Here is a 22666-nt window from a genome sequence, read left to right on the forward strand (position 1 = left end):
TACTTAGAAGCCTTCTTCTTTTTTTTTTTTTTTAAGTCCCTCACTGCGAGGGTACAATCTCAGCCGGTCCTAAGGGATGGATGAGGAAAATTGGGAGGAACTCCACACCACAGCAAAGAAACAACCCTCGTTTCTTGGTAGACCATTCTTTTTTCCAAAACTGGAATAGCAACTGTAATTTAATATGTATTCCCTTGTCATCATTTCATTATTCCTACACTCGTGACATCTATCGGCACAATATTGCAAATGACGTCAAAACAACATGCAGCGATATTTTGTGCGTGTGTTGATGTATTTTGTGATGGAATATTGCGTTTGTTGAAATTTTGTTGTTTTAAGAAGTATTAATGGACATTTATCACCATGCATTCGACGGAAAACAATGGTAATGTTCCTGGATTTCTTCTAAAATTATGGAGATTGGTTGAAAGTGAAGATTATGATTTGATATGTTGGAGTAAGGTAGGTAGTGTATTTCTTTCATATAGAATTAAGTGTGTGAAACAAGTATTTTATTACATAATGAAAATAAAGGAAAACCTAAACTACTGTTGAAGTTCTTTCAGCAAGTTAGGAGACAGTATGCGGATGTAGTGACGTGCAGATATTATTTATTTATTTATTATTTATTTGATTACTTGCTAGTTTTTTTTTTTTTTTTTCTGTTGAATTTTTGAGCCGGATGAAGCATTCTTCTAAACATTTCTGTTGCCTATTTCGTACAGTATCAAATTCATGCTGGTGACTCATTTATTCCATTTATAGTAGAAAGAAACCTAAATTATAAACTGCCAAATGGTCCATTTTACTGTTTTTGTGAGCTGTGTTTAACTCATCATATTTACACGAATACTTGGATATATTGTATGTGCATGATATAACATGCTCTGAATAATTAAACTATTAAGTTGTTTATTTATTATATATATTGATATATATTAAATATATATTATATATTTTTATAATATATAATATTATTTATATAGTTTATAATATTATAATATATATATTAAATAAATAAATATATTTATTGATATATTTGTAATATTTTTAATCAGATACAGGGGTGAATGCTGGTCTTGAAATTCGCGATGGCTCTTGTTGGTGTGAATGAAGTCTGATTAGCGGAATAATGAATTACACCATTTAAAAGTATATATTTCGAAATTTATGTACATTTAATCATACAAATACAACATTTATTTTGCAAATGATATTCTGTCTTTTTCAGTTTATCTACTTGAATACAAATTCTACCTTACCGTTCTTCTTTTTGAACTGGTCAATACATTGTCATAAAAAGTTGGTTGTAACTTAATTTTCCCAAGCAACACGCACGCTTATAAAGGCTGGCCGAAGCTCACTGGCTAAAGCTACGTTGACTGTGTATGGTCTGTGTTTAACAACAGAGTAAGACCACTGATCAGATTGATGATCAGCAGGTTGACATAATTGAATGAATAGTAGGCTAGGGGATCACAAAGATGTAAAGAAGACCAAATCAGTTAAAAAAAGGAATTTATTAAGTTACTGTCTACACGCCTAGCGGCTTTGTGCCTCACAACCATATGCTTGGGGAAGGAGTGTCCTGGATTCAATTCCTGTCGCCGATGTGAGGAGCTTAAGGATCTTCCTCAGCTATAGCCAAGTTAGCCAGTCTTGGGTGTGGACAGCAGGATTTTTCCCTGCTGTCCCAGGAATGAAAAATCGCAGGGGGAAAATCTGGGATTTTTATCTGGATTTTTTCATCCTGCAAGCAGACAAACTGGCCCCATGAACACACACGGATCTACAGCCATAAATACTTACCCCCCCCCCCCACCATGAGGAACTCAACTCACCCCAATAGGGATGGGGTAGAAAAGGGAGGAAACTCCATATGAATAAATTAAGCTATTTTATCCTGGGGGGGGAGGGGGGGGAGAAGATCTTTCATTGTGAACATTCCAGTTATTTTTTTAGCAAAAGATGTACATGTAGAAAATGACAGGAGCATAAACAAGTTGAACTCTTTCATAAAACAGAAAAGGCAGAGGCCTGTGTAGCTCAGTGGATGTGGTGTTTGTATCCTATGTGCTAGGCAGCCTGAAGAATGACCTTGGTTTGATTCTAGTTATCAACTAGAGGTTATCTAATCCTTTCTTAGGTGGTTCCTGAGTTAGTGAATTTCTGATATGGGCATATGGGTTTTTTCTTCTGAAAACTTGGGTTTTTCATCCCATAAACTCAAGAAAATTAACTGTATAACTCACTGATTCAGACAGTAACATTTTGTGTTAGGGACCAAGAGGGATGAGACATCAGTCGTCTCTTGTTGGATGCCACTTATAATCAGTGATAGTCTTGTGCATGCTATTTCTGATTGGACACCAGTGGAGATTGAAATCCCCCCCCCCCCCCTTCCTCAGGTCTCCAAAAGATAGATAAGGCTAAAATGGCCTTGCCTGCTCCCTATAAGGGAATAAAAGGTATTACTTGATTTTTTTTGATGATAGAAAATGCATCATAGCTTAATCTATTCTGAGAGCACAATGTAGCTTCAGGTTTACCATCAAAAAAAAAGTCCATATAAGATATTTCTGTTTCATTATGGCGGGGTCAGTTCATTTCCATTTGTGGAGCATCTGTTTGCGTCTCCCATGGTCAGAAGCCATTGATGCAACATCAGTGGCTTCATCAGTAGCTTCATGCCACAGTTATCCTGGTCAGTTGCCTATATATATATATATATATATATATATATATATATATATATCAGTCTGTGAGTAGCTATCATATATATATATATATATATATGGGAATAAATTTTTAACTTGGGTATATTGTATATTAGGATAACCAAGCAATTTTATATGCTTGGTTATTTTAGCTCCTAATCCCAAGTATGCAAACAATTAAGTTTGCGCCTGAAACAAAGTTCAAGTCTAAAGATGGTACAACACCAGGGCAGCTCATTGTAAAGGTGGTTAAAGCTTTGATCACTATTCTTAGTATTTTCCATAATGTAAAGCACATCTCACTAGAAGATGTATACTGCAATGCATTATGGGTGGGGTCACTACCCAGACCGGTTTCGACCTTTTTTGAGGTCTCCTCAGTGAGTAGCTAGACCCTAAATACCAAGGTTTTAGTAATACAAAGCCTTATCAACTTTACCTATATAAGTTGCAACAAGGTGTATTAAGTTTTAATAAAAATCTCTGGAGGAGATATTGATGGGAATAAATTTTTAACTTGGGTATATTGTATATTAGGATAACCAAGCAATTTTATATGCTTGGTTATTTTAGCTCCTAATCCCAAGTATGCAAACAATTAAGTTTGCGCCTGAAACAAAGTTCAAGTCTAAAGATGGTACAACACCAGGGCAGCTCATTGTAAAGGTGGTTAAAGCTTTGATCACTATTCTTAGTATTTTCCATAATGTAAAGCACATCTCACTAGAAGATGTATACTGCAATGCATTATGGGTGGGGTCACTACCCAGACCGGTTTCGACCTTTTTTGAGGTCTCCTCAGTGAGTAGCTAGACCCTAAATACCAAGGTTTTAGTAATACAAAGCCTTATCATATGATAAGGCTTTGTATTACTGATATATATATATATATATATATCAGTCTGTGTGTATGAGATGTCTTCAGGTTTTCCTCCATGATGGAGGAGGAACGATATTACTAAGTGTTGGAAGATATTAGGTGTTGAGCTTATTGTTCCAGAGGTAAATATAATTTACCTCTGGAACAATAAGATGGGTGAGACGGTCATCAATCATTGAGGTGGAAACACTGTTAAGTCACACTATTCTGCTGTAGGAATACTAAGAATAGTGATCAAAGCTTTAACCACCTTTACAATGAGCTGCCCTGGTGTTGTACCATCTTTAGACTTGAACTTTGTTTCAGGCGCAAACTTAATTGTTTGCATACTTGGGATTAGGAGCTAAAATAACCAAGCATATAAAATTGCTTGGTTATCCTAATATACAATATACCCAAGTTAAAAATTTATTCCCATCAATATCTCCTCCAGAGATTTTTATTAAAACTTAATACACCTTGTTGCAACTTATATAGGTAAAGTTGATAAGGCTTTGTATTACTAAAACCTTGGTATTTAGGGTCTAGCTACTCACTGAGGAGACCTCAAAAAAGGTCGAAACCGGTCTGGGTAGTGACCCCACCCATAATGCATTGCAGTATACATCTTCTAGTGAGATGTGCTTTACATTATGGAAAATACTAAGAATAGTGATCAAAGCTTTAACCACCTTTACAATGAGCTGCCCTGGTGTTGTACCATCTTTAGACTTGAACTTTGTTTCAGGCGCAAACTTAATTGTTTGCATACTTGGGATTAGGAGCTAAAATAACCAAGCATATAAAATTGCTTGGTTATCCTAATATATATATATATATATATATATATATATATATATATCAGTCTGTGTGTATGAGATGTCTTCAGGTTTTCCTCCATGATGGAGGAGGAACGATATTACTAAGTGTTGGAAGATATTAGGTGTTGAGCTTATTGTTCCAGAGGTAAATATAATTTACCTCTGGAACAATAAGATGGGTGAGACGGTCATCAATCATTGAGGTGGAAACACTGTTAAGTCACACTATTCTGCTGTAGGAAATGCTAATGGCAAAGCTGTTGTTCATAATGTACTAGCATGCATATTCCAGGTAGCGTGTTAATTTCTGCAAGATGTTATTGCAAATTTTTAATTTGCCAGCAATCTTTGTCAAGTGATCTTTGAAAGTCTAGGATCTGTCGATAGTCACTCTAAGATACCTTGGGGTTTTATTTTACCATGCTATTTCTAAAGTAGACTTTAGGAGCATAGTTTAATTGGGTGTTATTTAAATGGAAAGCAGTGACTGCAGGTTTGGTTGTAAGTGACACTATTTAAAGTGGTTGTCAGATTTTGATGCTTCCTCTGTTGCATATTCTTTGCAACTTGAAATGGAAGTGATCTGAGTTGTGATGTCATCTGTATACATAAATTTCCATGATGTCATTTTCTCCTGCTATCTCGGGACTGTTTAAGTTCACCATGAACTTTAGCTATTTTGTTTGGTATGGGAAAACTCTACAAACAGATAAAGCGGACGTTCACAGGCTCTGTGCTTTCTCCTTTCTCAGCCAACTACTTCTTCATGGAGATCTTTGAAAAGAAAGCCTTAAGCTCCTCCCCACATAAACCCACAATTTGGCTATGCAATGTAGTAGACAACGTGTTCTCCATATGGCCTGGATGCTCTCAACAATTTCTAAACACATCTAAACAACCAACTTCCTAGGATCTGGTTCACCTTAGAAAAGGTAAACAACAGCAATCTCACCTTTTTACATACTTACATTATTATATGCCAACCTGATGTATCGTTGGCATTGTCTGTTTACAGACCCCCCCACACACACACTGGCAGATACATTCATCAACAGTCATGCCACTATCCCTCTTAACAATATGGGATTATAAAAGCCCTATACATAACAAGGCAAAATTAATTATTTCTTGATAACATTACCTTAATCCCTCTGAACTTGACCACATTTTTACTTGCTTAGCCAATGGCTACAATCTCCATCAAATCTAAAAATAATAAAACCCCAAACTACTCCTGTTCCATAACAGAGACTACACAAAATCTGTCACAGTTCCATATACCCAGGGCACATCTGAAAAATTAGCAAAAATTCCATAGACATACAACCTTATAACAAGTTACAGATAATATAAGAATATAATTGATATAAGTAGATATATATCCCTTATCTACTCCAAAGACCATCCACAACTGTAGACCTGTCAGGTGTTTACTAGGTTCTTTGCAGTTGCAAACTGTCGTACCATGGCATAACAGACAATAGTAGAATTGCCGAACACATGGACTATATCTGGTTAAACCACTTCAGCTACTCAGGACCTGCTGATCATGCTTTGGACACCCACCACAAGATATGCTGGAAGCAAGCCATTCTACTCCACTGCAGCAAATACAGATATTATTATTATTACTGGTATCTCCATGGAGTCAGTAGACTCATCACGGAAGACCCAAACTATCAAAACAATATCTATCATATCTGTTCTTGAATTCATTTACAGACGAAGAACTCATAACTGAGTCAGGCAATGCATTCCACTCATTCACCACCCTCCAGGCAAAAAACCTCATTCTCACACCCTTGTTAACCACATTTTTCCTTAATTTCCAGGGATGACCTCTTGTTCTTCCATCACTATCACACAGCTGAAACATTTCCCCTGCATTAATCTTATAAAAACCTTTTAGATATGAGAGAGTATTTCCAGATTCTACTTTAGCCTTAAGAAACCTCCCAAAATTAAACAACAAATGAAACATTCCCTGAATTCTGGAAGCACTCATCCTTAGACCTTCAGCCCAACAGCCAAGACTGCCCTTTTTTAACCTACTAGGAGGGGTGGCACTATTTAGGACTTTAGGCTCAACTTTGGTTGTCATGCTTCATGATCTTGTGACATTTTCAAAATATCAGAAATATTAATTAAAATTACTGTAGTATTGAGTATACACCATAATTTTCTTAAAAAGTACAGTTATAAATATGGACAACATATAAGCCTTACCATCAGGAATGATAAACACATTATAAAAAATTTCAAAATTACCCAACATTTATGTCATTGATAAATAATAAGCTAAGCACTTCATTTTTATTTAAAAAAAAATAAGGTTGATAACTATTTATATACATTAGTGATTGAAACAGTAGTAGAGATGTAGAATGGTCAAAAAATATTTACAGGAAGTTGAACTGTTGTAGATAACAGTTGTACTAGGAAGTATACAAATAATCATAAAATTTCTGGAAGAGTTGAAATCCAACTTGGTCACTCAAGGGAATACTTTATCAAGGAGGTTAAAAAATAGCTTGAATAAATAGGTCCCACTTAATATTAACCTGACAGTGTAGTAAGATAAGAAACTCAGTATATATTAGCTATGACTGGGAGCTGCAAAGATATTAGTAACAGATTTATAAAGATATATTCACTATAATCTTTTTAAAAGTACCTCTGGAAGTATGTGCATTGACAGCAAATTTATTAAAAAAAAAATTACATAATAACCACAGTAATAAAATTTAATGAAAGTACAAATATTTTGTGCTGAATATAATAGTACATCATCAGTGTGTACAAACAACAAGCAAATCAAAGAAAAAGGAATACAAGGTACATACAACAAACCAATTAAAAAGGATTGCTGTGCTAGAAATCAAAATTCATTTTAATTAATATTAATTTAATTTAAATTTAATTAGCATTAACAAAATATTTGTACTCTTATTAAAGTTTATTACTGTGGTTATCATGTAATTTTGCTTTTTTAAAGATATTCAGTAATATTTTATATGGTTATAACTAATTTACAAATACAGTATTGATTCTTGTTATATTTAACAATTATTACTCACCATATTAATATAAAATTAATTCTGAATTAAGCTTTCTGAAATTTTGCTGATTCAGACCAGTAGCAGCTGTCCAGAGGGAAGATGTATTACAAGCACATATGTAGCAGAAGCTTTTGGATTGTAAGAAGAAAGGCAGGAAATCAAGTCTAATATTCTGTTTCTAGCTGCAGCCAGAAACACAAAGTCAGTTGTGAACATTAAAATTTTTAAGGTGATTATTTCCCTAATAGAAAGATTGGATTGGAGAAACATTGAATTTTTTGATTTCCTTTAAAGAAAGAAAATCGGAAGTTCATAATGGGTTGGTGAAATTAGGAGAGTGATAAGGACAGCAGATGAATTCATAGAATGGGAGAGGGGAGATTCTGAATTGAAAACTAACATTGTATATCACATTGAACTTTTGCATGATATCTTCTTTTAAGATGAAAACTGTCTATTGGGAAGAAGATGAGTAGGGATCAAAGAAGCAGAAACATTTAGCTTGTTACAAAAAATGGGCACATTTGAGGTTGGAATTAAGACTACTTATATTTGTGAAATTCAAAGACTTGGATGTTCATTTTCCTTCATGCAGTCTCTTTTTGCTTAGGTTTTCATGTGGATGAATTCTTTACTAATCGAATGTGAATTTCACCCAACTCCTCTGCTGATCATAGCCTTCGCAGATTACTCATAACAAGGTTATTTTCTAGTCTATCTGAAAGTCTTCTCATTTGGTTCTGTTGAGCATATGATCTAACACCTTATTTGCAAAATTACCATTTTAAAGATGTTTCTAGAAAAGTAAGCAAGCAAAAGAGTTGATAGTTGTAATAGGGACAAATAACTTGACTAGGAACAAAGAACACGTCAGATTGGATATCAGGAGGGTGTTGAGATGGATAAATGATAGTAGTGTGATAAGAAAGGTTGTAAGCATATTGCCCAGGTATGACAGTGGTGAGATGAGGTGGAGAGCAAGGATTATGAATGAGATTATTATTATTATTAAGAGAGACCTTAAGGGAGTCAGGGACTCACTGAGGGAGGTCACATACTACACGCACCAGCTATCATACTTATTCTTAAATTCATTCATGCTGCTTGCACTCACAATATCCAATGGACATTGTGAGTGCAAGCCATTCCAATCACGCATCACCCTATGAAAGAAAAATCTAGCTCCCCCCCCCTTCTTAGCAGCATTCATTTTCAGCTTCCAAGGATGCCCTCTTGTCCTTTTTCTACCCTTGATAAATTAAAAAATTCCATCAACTGAAATCCTGTATGACCCTTTCAGAAGTTTATAAGTCTCAATCATATCATCCCTCTTTATCCTGTTTGCTGGTGTCTGCAGTCTACAAATTCTCAATCTTCTTCATTATCAGTATTACATAATCCTGATATCATTTTTAACACTGTGCTTTGCACTCTCTCTAATATATCAGAATCACAATGAAACCCAGGAGACCAGACCTGCGTACAATAGTCCGAGTGATGTCATATCAACGCCTTGTAAAGAGGCAAAATGACATCCTTATTTTTACATGTGAACATTCGTTTCAGCATTGCAATTACCATATTTGCCGGTGTATAAGACGCACTTTTTTTCTTTGAAAATAGGTCTGAAAAACAGGGTGCGTCTTATACGCCGATACTCAGTTTTTTATTATTTTCATTTCTGGAAATTTTCTCTGTTCCGAGTTACGCAATTTCTTTATTGCTTCCTTGTGTGTGTGTGTGAGAGAGAGAGCGAGAGCATTCCAGTTACGTAGAGCAGTGCTTCTCAAACTTCATACATCCGCATTCATATGATTGGTGTGGTATTAACAAAAGATCGTGCTACTGAATGACAAAGACAAGCTAATTCTCTTCAACCGAGTTCCTTATATAATATCTGAAACACATTCACTATATCTTTCTTCGTTTTAACACGTTCACTGAAACAAAACCATATGGTGCACCGGCAACATATGGTTTTGCTTGAGTCATACAGCATTTTCTGTGAGAGGGGGACATGCAATTCATTAGTTAATGCCATTTTTATCCCAGTTGTCTCTAATTGCACTGTATGTTGAGAAACATATTGCACAGTCTGTAGATGTCTCTGTACCTTATTCAGTGATACAATCGGAACGTTTTATGTGAATGAGTATGCAGACAAAATGGGAATGGGGGTGACCTGATATCAAGGGAAAACAGTTGGATTTGAAGAAGGTTCTGAGATGAATAAGGAGAAAATGAAATGGCTCGAATTAAGCATGGAGAATTCAACAAATCAGTGGAACTAACTATAGATCCAAGAATGAGCTGGTATGTTTATATACAAATGCTAGAAGTGTAAGAAACACTTCTAGTAAGAAGTGTTTCTTACACTTCTGTGTTAATGGTTGCATTATATAAATGTATAAATAAATGGTTGTATTAATTGAATCTGTTCACCCAAGAATTGTTGGAATAAGTGAGACATGGTTGAATGAGGATGACATCCTGACAGGAATAGAGATGGAAGGTATGACGTGTTTCATGAAGATAGAAAGGGTAAAAAGAGAGGGAAGTGTTATTAATGATAGAGAAAGAGTAATGTCCATACAATGTAGAGACGCAAGATGGAAGTAGCGGCAATGGTTTTGAGGTAGTATGGGGTGAGATAGAGGTGAATAGAATGAAATACTTACTTTTATACGTTTATATACATTAAATTAATTATATTAAATTATATTAAATGTTTATATACAAATGCTAGAAGTGTAAGAAACACTTCTTACACATCTGTAAGAAGTGTTTCTTACACTTCTGTATAAATGGTTGTATTATATAAATGTATAAATAAATAGTTGCATTAATTGAGTCTTTTCACCCAAGAATTGTTGGAATAAGTGAGACATGGTTGGATGACAATGACATCCTGACAGGAATAGAGATGGACGGGTGTGATGTGCTTTTTGAAGATAGAAAGGGTAAAAAGGGAGGGGAGTGCTATTGATGATAGAGAAAAAGTTATGTCCATACAAAGTAGAAATGCAAGAGGGAAGTAGTGGCAGTTGTTTTGAGGTAGTATGGGGTGCGATAGAGGTGAATAGAATGCAATACTTAGTCGTATTCTGTTATAGACCTGGTAATGTGGATGTTACTGATTATGAAATGTATAATCAAATTAGTCAAGCAAATAACAAAAGGATGATCATTAAGTATAGAAAATGAATTTCTTGAGTTTTTGAAGGATAACTACCTCAGATAGTATGTAACAGAGAGCACACAAGGATTCAGGGTCTTGGATTTGATCATCTCATCAGAGAATGTAATTATAAATGAGATGTTAAATCACCCTTTAGTTGGTGAGAGTGACCATGAAGTGATTACCTGGATGGTTGCCAGCAGTGTAAGGACCTCTGCGAGAAAAGGGTATATGTGGAAATACAAGGTGATTATGAGGAACTCAGGAGACAGCTTGCAGGTGTAGCATGGAATGAGGAGTTAGCTGAAAAGGAGATCAATGCAGGTCGGGAGATATTCAAGAACTGTCTAGTAGAAGCAATATATCTAAATATATTCCAAGGATCAGAAGGTTAAATAAGGTAGATGTAAAATGGAGGAATGAAGAGTTTAAGCATGTAATACAGAGGAAAAAGCCATTATGGAGGCAGCATAAGAGGGGTGGTAATAATCAATTCCATGAGGATTACAAAGAACAGGCAAGGAAGGTGACTTGGTTGGCAAAGGTAGCAAAAGTTACCAGGTAGCTAATCCTAGGAAGTTATTTTGATGTGTAGCCAGCAAAATAAAAGAATGATTATGAAAGATGACATTGATTGGAGAAAATGGTATAAGAACAACTGCTGCAGAAGATATAGTAGAGATACTTGATGAGCAGTTCATAAAGGTCTTTCATTCTTGTGAATGTGATATCATGGAGAGTTTGAGAGCGGTTGATGATGAGGAGGAAAGACTGACTATAATTGAGCAAGAGGTATATGGAGAATTGTGCAAACTTGATGTTAATAAGGCTGTATGGCTTGATAATATATCTCCATGTATTTTGAAGGAATGTGCCAGAGCATTGGCATCTGCCTTTACATATTTTTTTAATAAGCTTGGGTCGAGTTCCAAAGGAGCGGAAGAAAGGCAAGTTTGTGGCACTTCATAAGGGAGGTGATAGAACTCAAGCATCAAATTATAGGCCTATCTTTGTATCAGATTTTGTGGTTAAGGTGTTGGAGAAGCTGGTGAGAACTAGGATCCAGAATTAGGTTGACAACGATGGTTTTATCTTTGATGGACAGCTTGGATTTGCTCAAGGGAAGTCATGCTTTAGTAATCTACTTACTTATTACAATAAGGTGATGGCTTCATTGTCCAGAGAAAAGTAATACACAGTAGTAGACTTAGATTTTGCAAAGGTTTTTGATAGATAATTACCACATGATAAGTTGATAGTCACACTAAAGCAGTTGGGGGTTGGATATTAGATTATTACATTGGATTGGATACTGGCTATCTGATAGGTATCAGCAAGTTGTGTATGGTGGAGCAATATCCTGGAAGAGGAAATTAATGATATTGGGAAAGATTTAGATGGAGATATTCAGTTGTTTGCAGATGATGAAAAGTTGGGGCAAACTATGAAGAGTGGAGAAGATGTTGTAGCCTTACAAGAAGACTTGAATAGATTGAGTGAATGGGCATAGGAATGGGGATGTCAGTTCAATATTGCAAAATGTAAAGGTTTTAAAATTTGAGAAACAAAGATGGGATGTAGAATTTAAGCTTCGTGGAGATATATTGTTGGAGGTGGAGGAAATAAGAGATCTTTTGGGTGATAGTGGATAAGGATCTGAAATTTGACACATTGCCAAAATTGTGAGGACAACAAGATGAATTCTGGGAATGATGTGAAGGACACTTCTTCTTTCACTACACATTATTCCTGCTTCCTATGCAGGGTCTGCTTGTTACTTAGATGCGACTTCTTGTTAGTACCACTCCCAACCAACCTGTCGCCTAGTCTGCTGCTGGGGGGGGGGGATATACGCTTCTACAGCCAAATATATTTTTTGGCTGTAGAAGCGTATATTCATGGGACCAGTTTGTCTGCTTGCAGGATGAAGAATGCCAGATAAATTGGCAGAAAAAACCCTACTGCCCATGCTCAAGACCAGCTAATTTGGCTATGCCTGAGGAAGATCCTCAAGTTCCTCACATCTTTGATGGGAATCGAACCTGGGACACTCCTTCCCCAGGCATATGGTTGCGAAGCACAAAGCCACTAGGCTGTCACCTGGTTTTCCAAAGGACGAAGTGCTTTTGGAAAGGGTCCTGAGGTGACTGACTAAAGTAGTTTCTGATCTCTGGAATGTTGAATATGAAGAAAGGTTGAGAAGATGCAATTTACAGGGTCTAGTGGATAGGAGGAAGAGGGGTGATATGATAGAGACCTACAAGTTAGTAAGGAGTTGTTGTAGGATCAGTGTTGAAGAGGTTTTATAGAAAATGCTGGGAGATCAGGGGGATCACCAGGGGTCATCTCTGGAAGCTGTATAAGGAGAGTGGGAGCAGGGGAGTGAGAAGCAGGTTTTTTTTCATGCAGAGTTATGAATGATTGGAATGCCTTGTCTGATAGGATGACATCTGCAGAGAATTTGAGTATGTTTAAGGTGTGGTATGATGAGCTGTGTCTATGACAAAAGGATCTCCTAGACTAGATGAGTCTTTGGCTCCATGGGGTCTTAGGATAATAATAATATTCTTCCAAAAGAAGAAGAAATCGGTTTCTCCATAATGCCTGACATAACTAAAACAGTCATGCATATTGCATACGTGAATGAATGAGGAGGAAAAGCAAATAGGGTATTTATTCTGGATTCTAAACATGGTTTTTGATCACTCCAGCCCTCTAATAAGGAAAGTGATACTGATACTGGGTAATGAAAATGAGCTACCATCTAGTCTTACAAACTGTCATTGGGGCTTTGACACAGCACATAGATGTATGTTAATTCACTCCTCCAGTAAGATGATTTTACTCATTTTGCTCACCAATATAAATGTGTGAGCAGAGAATTTTACTGTGATATTTTTACTCAAGCTCATCTGAGACTCATGATTTATCACATTATGGCAACCTGAATATTAGTTCCAGTAACATTTTATACTTTTTTCCCCAGTTTTAGCTCATTCTTCTTAAGGGAGCCAAGATAGGCTGCAAACATGCAGCCGATCTTGGCTCCCTTGAAAAGAATGAGAAGGGAAAGTTTCCTTTTAAGTCCATAAGTATATATCAGCTATTTTGCAGGCTTTAAAAAAATAGTCAACAACAGAGCAAAAAAAAAAAAAAAAAACAGTTTCTCTAGGTCATTATTTTAAACTACTAAGCATTCTAACTGGACTGGGAGTATTAAGAATATCAATCAAATTTGAATTTTCTTATTATCTTTTCATATGATATTTAAGTGTGTACGGGAGAAATTTCCTACACTACAGAATTTGGTAGTACTTTTTTTCTAATTTCTGAAGGTATTCATTATTCCACATGCCTTTAATTAAGGCTTTAATATATTATATTAAAAACCAAGAGAATATCAAGAAATGTTTTTTGGGAAAATGAATTTGGAAAACAGAGTCAGCCCATTTCATATTATCTTACTTGAAAAAAAATACAAGAATGTATATAAAAGCTTTAAATTCATTGGTAATTGGACCAATTTTAAGAACATATAGTTGGTTGCTATTTATTATATTTTCTGTGTCACTATTTCTCTCTGGAAGGAACTGATTTAAAATTAAGAAATTATGAATTTTGTAAAAAATTTTAAACCCTACTGCCAAAATATTGTTTCATTAAGTGTGAAGTAAATTCAGTAGTAGTTTATGATGAACTGTGTTTTAAAACCATTCGCTGAAAGAGATTTTGCTTACATATCATAAAGATATATATGATCATATATTAATTTTTTTTTTTCAGAATGGAAAAAGTTTCATTATTCGTAATCAGGCAGACTTTGCCAAGCAGCTGCTTCCATTATACTTCAAGCACAATAATATGGCAAGCTTTATTCGTCAGCTTAACATGTGTAAGTTAATATGTGTGTATGTTTATATATATATATCATTAACTTATTTATAGAACTTCATTTATTACAAAATCATGCTTGTTAAAACAATAGCATTCGAATCCAAAGTTTTTGAAGAAATTAATATAAAAAAAATTAGATATAGTAATAATATTTTGATAACATGCATTATATCCATGGTAGTATTAGTATTGTAGAACTGCATAAATTTTCTGAATTATTATATGTTGTTATTAAGCATGTTTTTAAGTCCAATGGATGTCATTATAGTTTACAGTCAAAAAGTGCTATGAAATGTTGCTTATGAGTGATGATTAACCAGCTGGAAAGTTTGCATGTGATGTATATTCACAACTAACGGAGTTCTGTACTTATTATCTGTATCAATACATTGACAATAATATAAAAATAAAAACAAGAAAAACAAGGCAATCAAAATTTAAAAAGCCTTGTGCTCCTTCAAGATCTTCCATATATACACCCTGGGAGGTACATATACACATTTCGGGGAAACACTGTATTAGATGAAATTGATGCCAGTTATTGTGACTTGGTTTTTGCATGACTGAATCTTAGTTATTGCTGGAGAATGTTAAGTGAAATTAAAATTTTTCAGATTTGGAGAGGAAAGAACTTGATCTCTTTTTATAGAAAGTTTTTTTTTTCACTTAAGTTAAATGGAATCTGCCAGGAAATTATATTCTTGGTTTGTTTTCTTAGTAAGGAAACAAAGCTAGGTAAGCTTTGTTTGTATAAGCAAACAAAGTCTGCACAGGAGGAATCATCATGACTAGGCTACTTGTAGAAAAAGGCTAATGACTTCACATTAATTGCCTCAGTAAACCTTTTACAGTTATCTCTGATCCAGAGTATTTAAAAATAAGGTGACATAGCCTTTCACTACAGGCAGTCCCTGGGTTATGGATGACCTGTCTTACGGCATTCCGTACTTAAAAACGGACTCCCCATAAGGATAATTAATACTTAAATAATTAAATCAATAATTCCAGAACTAGTTTCTTCCTCCCATGCAAACAAATCTGCATGGGAGGAAGTAAGCGGTTCATTGGCACAGCATCTTTACACTAGTGGGTAGTCTCATTGTTTATATGGTCGCTTACACACATCATCACTTTCGTCTTAACTTTATTCAATTTTGTGAATTTGTGATTATCCTTATGACCATGCCTCCAAAACAAAAGTCCACCGCAAGTCCAGGTGAGCCTGCAGCAAAGAGAAAGGTGATTACAATGGAAACAAAAGTAGAAATAATTAAGCGTTCGGAGAGCAGCCAGATGCTATTATTCATTGGGAAAGCAATAGGCTTCAGTCGCTTGACTATTGGAACAATTATAAAAGATACCATTAAAAACATTGCTGATTCTTGGGAGGAAGGAAAGCAATCAACAATGAAAGGGAGTGTGGAACAAACCCTGCCCTCAATTCTGCGATTCTCTTTTAAAGCCTTAAATCTACTTTCTGATATTTGCCCACATCACTCTACTTGAAATTGCATACCATTCGAGAAGATTAGCTTCATATTTAGTGTTGATTACTATGGTTACCCCTTCTTTTCCTTGATTGTTATTGCCTAAATATAACATTTTGTATTTATTATTCGGAAAGATCTCTCCAGTTTTTGTCTTTTTTGTTTCAGTCACCCCTGTTATGTCAATTTGGTAGTTATCCAGTTCCTCATTTAGCTCCATTTCTTTGCCATTCAGACTTCTTATGTTGATAGTACCGATTTTGAACTTTGGCGATGTTGAGTTGGGGTGTGTTTTAGGATTTGTTCCAGTAGCTGACTTTTTCACTGTTGGCCCTGGTTCCCGGCAAAAACAATGGGGGGGGGGACTTGTTTAACCAGGTGATGCCCAAGCCGGCATGAAATTCTGTCATGTTGTACTAACGTCATTTTATGTTGTGGTTAAAGCCAATAGAGATTTTTCCATTAATGCTGAAATACCCTAGGGATTTCACCTACACTCTTTGTCTTTCTATCCAGTCTTATTTATGGTTTTGCTCAAATGACCAAGTCTTCAAAACTTATTACTCAGGGTCTCAGACAATACTCAAACATTCATATTTATGAATTTAGGGACACGAAACACACGTGTTGAAAAGATTATTTTACTGATTAATAATAAAATAATAACTTTACATTTCGACCCCTGTATTGAGGTCATCTTAAGAAGTATAAGAACAACCTACATGCTGTTGCACTCTATACAAGTAAATTACATCTACGTTGTTAACTAATCTTTTTTTTTAGCCTGCCCTCTAGTGGAAAAAAAAATTAAATAAATAAAATAAACAAAAATAAAATAAAAACTACAATAAACTCTGCTAAAGTCCTCACGTACTAGGATTCTCATGGAATTATACAGTTTATATTGTTACATTACGATTATCTTCTGGATTTGTACAGTGCAGGTTGCTATTGAATGTTCAAGGAAAAAAAAAAAAAAACTTCATGATCACCGTGTAACCTTAAAAGAAAGAGATTACGCAAACATAACTCTTCCAGAGATCCTCTTCCATACCTGGCCCAGCCCACTCAGAATTTCAAAATTCACTGTACCTGTTACATAGGAGAAACAGGATGCACCATCCCAATTAGAAAAGATGAACACAAATGACATATTAAATACCTCCACTATAGTAAAACAGGCCTAGCAGACCATATATTTGTAACATGTCACAGAATTGACTGGAAAGGCACCAAGTCCCTACACTGAACCAAAACCTGGTTTGAAAGAAAATTCAAAGAAGCTTGTGAAATGCTGAAACATTATCCAAACCTGAACAAAAATGATGGATTTAATCATTCCAAGAATGTGGAGGACCCATCTGTAATCCATATAGCAACAAGCCCAAACAGAAGAAAATCTCTGTACAAGAGAACTTTAGAAATGTTTAACGTAGTTCCATTTACATTTTGTTTTAATTTAATTTAATTTTATCTTATTTTTCCACATGAGGTCAGGCTAGGTTAAATAATTAGTACAAGCATTTAGATTTATTTTACTTTTGTATAGTGTAGTGTCGTGTAGCTTGTATCTTATACATATGTATTTTTCCTGATGATGACCTCAATACAGAGGTCAAAACGTCGAATGCTACATTTCGTAATGTTAAATAAAGTAATTATTCTAACGTGTGTGTGTGTGTGTTGTGTTTCCATAGATTCTTCACTATGAAGTAACCTTAAAAGAACAGTAACCTTAAAAGAAAGAATTAACTCCTTTCCATTCTTAAGCAAAATGAAAATAATTTAGTGAATTTTAATGCTTCCAAACACAATTCTGTCTTAGTTCCGTGAAGCAAAGTCATGCTTCATTTTCCCAAATTTTTTTACTATGTTCTAGTAAGTACATCAATTTCATAGTCTCTTCCTCTTCAAAAAGCTTGACATTCTTTTTCATTCTGAACAATATTTCTCTTGTGCTCAACTCCTGACACACATTATAAATCTCAAATTCACTTAACCATAGAATGTTGTTCTCACTTTTGGAATGGCACATCAGAAATCTTCCTCAGAATGTGTGGTTGTATTCTTTATATATCTCTGTAGCAATGCTTCAGTAAATTGGCTATTACTACAATTTCTTCACTTCCTGTTATCATGTATGAATACAGGCACCTGCTAGTCAATATCCATTTGTGGTTCAGCATGAAACTTATCAAACTGATTTCTCATTGTCTTCCTCTCTCTCTTATTTGAAACAGTCTTACTCATGTTGTTTTCTTCAGTGAATACAATCCTCTCTTAGCTCTTTAAGAAACATATTAATGAAAATTTGAGACACATATCCTTTCTTCTCTAGAACTGCTTGTCAACGTGGTACTGTTATAGGTCTTGACACCTCTTGTTTGTGGGTTTGATGTAAAATTTATATAATTATATGAGGTGCATCAAGAAACTAAGTTCTTTTTGGTTGTAAACGAATGAAGACAAAATTTTCAATATTACTTTGCTGTCGCAAGTTTGCATTTACCCCTACATTGAGACATTAGTCACATTGGGACACAAGTATTTGTATTCTCTCAATGAAATAGTCTACCATCATGTTTTGACCGAATCCTTCACAGTCATCCTCATGTCATCGTTGAATTGTTTACTGCTAAAATCTCTTCAAGTGGAGAAAAAAGATGAAAGTCACTAGGTGCAAATCAGGGCTATAATTAGGTATTGGAAGACTATCTAGGTGAATTTTCAAGTGGGGCAATTCAGTGTTGTGTTATGCAGATTTTCTTGTTCAGTTTGACAATTTTTTATATTTAGAACAAAAAGTGTTCTAGGAGATACCAAATTTTTGGTTATGTGGTGTTGACCACCCACATTATGTAATATTCACCAGTGGTAGGTAGAGTTCTGTCCATTTTTTATTATGTGGTTTTTTACATGGTTCTATCTCTTAGTTCACTGTGTTCTTATGGTCAACTGCAAGGATGAATGGGGAGCATTCCCAGGTAGAGAAGGTCAGCTTAAAGCAGTTAACTAAGAAAAGCTAACCATCTGAGTATCAATCATCTCTGGATTTTAGTTGCAGTTATTTGGTTATTTGACCTGAATGAGACTGGAGAAAAAAGGATGATAGGCTTTGACTACATGTTGTAAAGGGACTGAAGCCCTTTTCTATATTTCTCCTACTGTCTATCTGTTCTTTCTTCTAATACTCTCTTGCTATTCCTTTATTATTCTAGGCCTATGATGAACATTCCTTTACTTTTTCCTCTTAATAAAGGACAGAACTAGTACGGTCAGTATCACCAGAGGTAGGTACAGACCTTTAGCATAATCCATAGCAGTATACAATCTGAAAGGAAGTGTGTTTTGCATCATAGAATGTGATACTGAGGCAAAGGGCGTAAAGTAAACAGCTTCTGTATCCAAGTAGCCTAGTCATGAAGATACTTCATGTGTATGAAGTATCTTCATGACTAGGTGAAACATTATAATAATAAATAATTATAGGTGGTCTGAAATCACTGATGAAAATGAATTATTTATTTCTGTAGAATTTTCAGCTATGTTTTATACCAGTTTTCAATACGCTACAGTTAGAAAAGATAAACATAAAAGCGAACAACAATTAAATCGAAAACGTGTGATATTATATGTTTTTATGAAACACATGAATTGTGAGTATTAGTTAGGATAACTTCCTGAAATTGAGAAAGTTTGTGTAGTCGTTTTGTAGGATAAGGATTATGAATCAGTGCTTCGCAACTTTTGTTATACAATCTTTATAGAAAAAAATACTATTGTGCGCAGGTCTGATCTCCTGGTTTCTGTTATGATTCTGGTACATTGGAGAGAGTTCGGAGGAGATGCTAAAATGATATCAGGAGTATGGAATAGAGATAACCCTCATATAATGCAGATGTTAGGTTCGATAGAAACAGTGGGTTATATAAATCGCATTATCCGAGACTTAGATCACATAGAAAAAGTAGGGTTATATTCTGAATTTTTTTTTTTTTTTAAATTATATAACTATGACATATCGAACAAAAATATTTTTTTATTTGATTCAGGTAATTCATGTAAGTTAAGAAAACGTATAAACTATGAAACAAATACATAGTATACAGTTATAAAATTACAAATTGCACTTAAATTTCATTGCACATAACCCATAAATGTTTTAGGCAAAATAAAATAAAGTGCATATTTTAATCGCATCACTCTCTTCAAAATGAACATTTCGTAAATGTTCTTTATTTATGAGTGGTTGGATGTCGTCATCACTTGATAGCTCTTGGACATCATTTGTATAATTCTCATTGCATACTTTGGCTGGTTTAGTTATCAAGAAGTCAGTAATAAGATCTTACTATGCTGCAATTTTTTATTAAGTTCATAATATGGAGCTAAACAAATATCCAATCGTCTTGTGAATTTTTTGGAGTGCTCCATTGAGGGATCATTATCCGTAAAATAACTGCCTAACTTTTATAACTTTGTGACGCGTGTGGTTCTTACTTTTTTGTTTACTTCTGTATTCTCCTCTTTTGTCGTTTGTTATTTCTTCCTTTATCTTAATATAATTTTTTTTTTTCTTATTCCCACAATATTATCTTTATCCTTATGTCAATTCCTAAATCTTTAATATTGTCTTGTTCTCTTATATACCTCTATTAACTTTAAAATGCCCTTCTGTTCCTTATATTTTACCTCCAGTATTTCTATTTTTATGCCAAGGATTTCTAGATATTTATTTGAATTAGTGACTGCACCTCAGGAGTTCCTTTTATGGCATTAAATATTACTACTTTCGGTAGATATCCTTCCTTGCACATATATATATATACAGTCGTGACTACCTCTTTACTTTAATTTTGTATTAATTATCTATCTTCCCCGCTCGCAAGCTCGGGTGTTTTTGAGAACAGTGCATCAAAGAATTAAATATCAGGTGACACTATTAATATTTAAACAACAAATTTAATTCACATAAAACAATTAACATTAAGCTTGCAGTAATAGAATAAAGCATTTCAATTCAGATCTATATAAATCAATTAGTGAAATTCCTGTATTTTAGTCACACAAATTATATCAATTATTTAACTAGGTTTCCTATTATAACACAAATCATTTACGCTCAGCATTGGTACATGTTACTTAACTGTTAATTCTTAAATAACGAGCACATAGACCATTAGACCATATCTTTTACACATAAACGCTCTTCCTTTTTATGCTGGGAATATTCTATAGGCAAATTTCACCAATTTGGCAAACATTTACACTCTGACGTGTTTCGCATACAAATTCCTGACTATTATTTAACTTCTAATCTTCAACTGTTAATTATGCTTATTTTGATCAGCCTCTACTTTACAGTCCACTAATAAAAGGTCCCTTAAAAACTCCAAGAAAAATTGGAAAACCTGATACACTCACTTTGGTGGTGACTACCCTCTATTAATCTGGCTTCACACTGGAGCTCTGTTCCTTTTTCTTCGGTGTCAGGTTTTCGCTCCCTGCTTGTGCCGGCGATATACTTGTTGATGGCCTGCAGAGTCAGTATCTTCCCAGGGCACAGGGGGGGGGGTCTTCAGATTACGGTGTAGTTGCATGTGTGTCAAAGGCAACGGAGCATAGTTGCATGTGTGTCAAAGGCAACGGAGCAATTCCCTTCCGCTTGAAGATTCCTTCTCCTTGGACTATAACTCCCAGCATATAGTTGTCATCAGGGGTCTATTCCTTGCCTGGCAGACCGGATCCTCTCATCCTTCCTTTAGGCCTCTGGCACACTTTCTCCAGAAGTCGCGCTCCCAATGGCGTACATCTGGCAGATAATTGCCGACGACTTCCTGCCGACCAACCATTGATCATCTGGGTCACCAATGAAACTTCTGGAACCAAATCATCCATGCCCGCGATGTTTTCGTCAACGCCTTTTATTCACTCACTCACAAATCCTTGCACGGAGATATGGGGACCCCCGAACATTTCGGTGAAAACCCTTGATCCCTTTCTCTGATTGACCCTTCCATTGTGTTTCTCCAACACTCCCCAAATCCTATTCGTTCTGCCAGCAGACATTTGTTTGAAGCTTTTGTCGGTCCACCTAGCACTGACCTTGAGCGTTTCCATGTAGAATATACACACAAAATTTGATGTCTTTATAAAGAGCTAAAATGCACTGTTTACTAGTGGCAAGGTATTGCCTTAATCCTACACCTTCTAGAATATTCCCTTATTTGGTAGAGAGCATATACAATTCCCATAGGGATTATTTACATTAACAAACAGGTTACATTTCTTACTGGGCTTGACCTTAGTAAAATTTTATGTAAAAATGCCTCGTCTTTATGGAGCTACATAAATATTTTTACAAAGGCCACCCTTTCATGAAAAAATTTTAAACCACGAAAATGGATGAAAATTTTTTTTTTTGTGTTCCTGCGTCATGAGTCATATATTCTCTGGATTGTACTATACTCAGGTTTGTTATTTATCTTATAGCAGGGAATGCCATCAGCCTGTCCTATGGGCTCCTCTTTTTGTGACAGGTGCTGTGACCTACTGTTTTCTTTCAGGTTTTTTTTTTTTTTTTTCTTCTGAGACTTTGTTCTTCTTCCAGATCTACTATTGTGAGGGCAGCAGTGGCTTCGGTTTTTG

The 22666-nt window shown here is 35.1% G+C and overlaps 1 protein-coding gene across 1 annotated transcript in view; it reads left to right on the top strand.

Annotated features, from left to right (window-relative positions):
- Nucleotides 1-264: 264 nt before the first annotated feature.
- The window catches only part of LOC150110213 (uncharacterized), a 200879-nt gene continuing 178477 nt past the window's right edge, over nucleotides 265-22666 (top strand). The window contains exons 1-2 of the mRNA XM_090398444.1: nucleotides 265-465; nucleotides 14421-14529. Coding sequence (XP_090254570.1) covers nucleotides 367-465; nucleotides 14421-14529 — 208 coding nt within the window. The 5' untranslated portion in view covers nucleotides 265-366. The remainder of the gene's footprint in view (nucleotides 466-14420; nucleotides 14530-22666) is intronic.

Source organism: Typopeltis vanoorti, chromosome 1, assembly GCF_054136105.1.
Source record: "Typopeltis vanoorti isolate ZY-2024b chromosome 1, IOZ_Tvanoo_1.0, whole genome shotgun sequence".
NCBI classification, from domain to species: domain Eukaryota; kingdom Metazoa; phylum Arthropoda; class Arachnida; order Uropygi; family Thelyphonidae; genus Typopeltis; species Typopeltis vanoorti.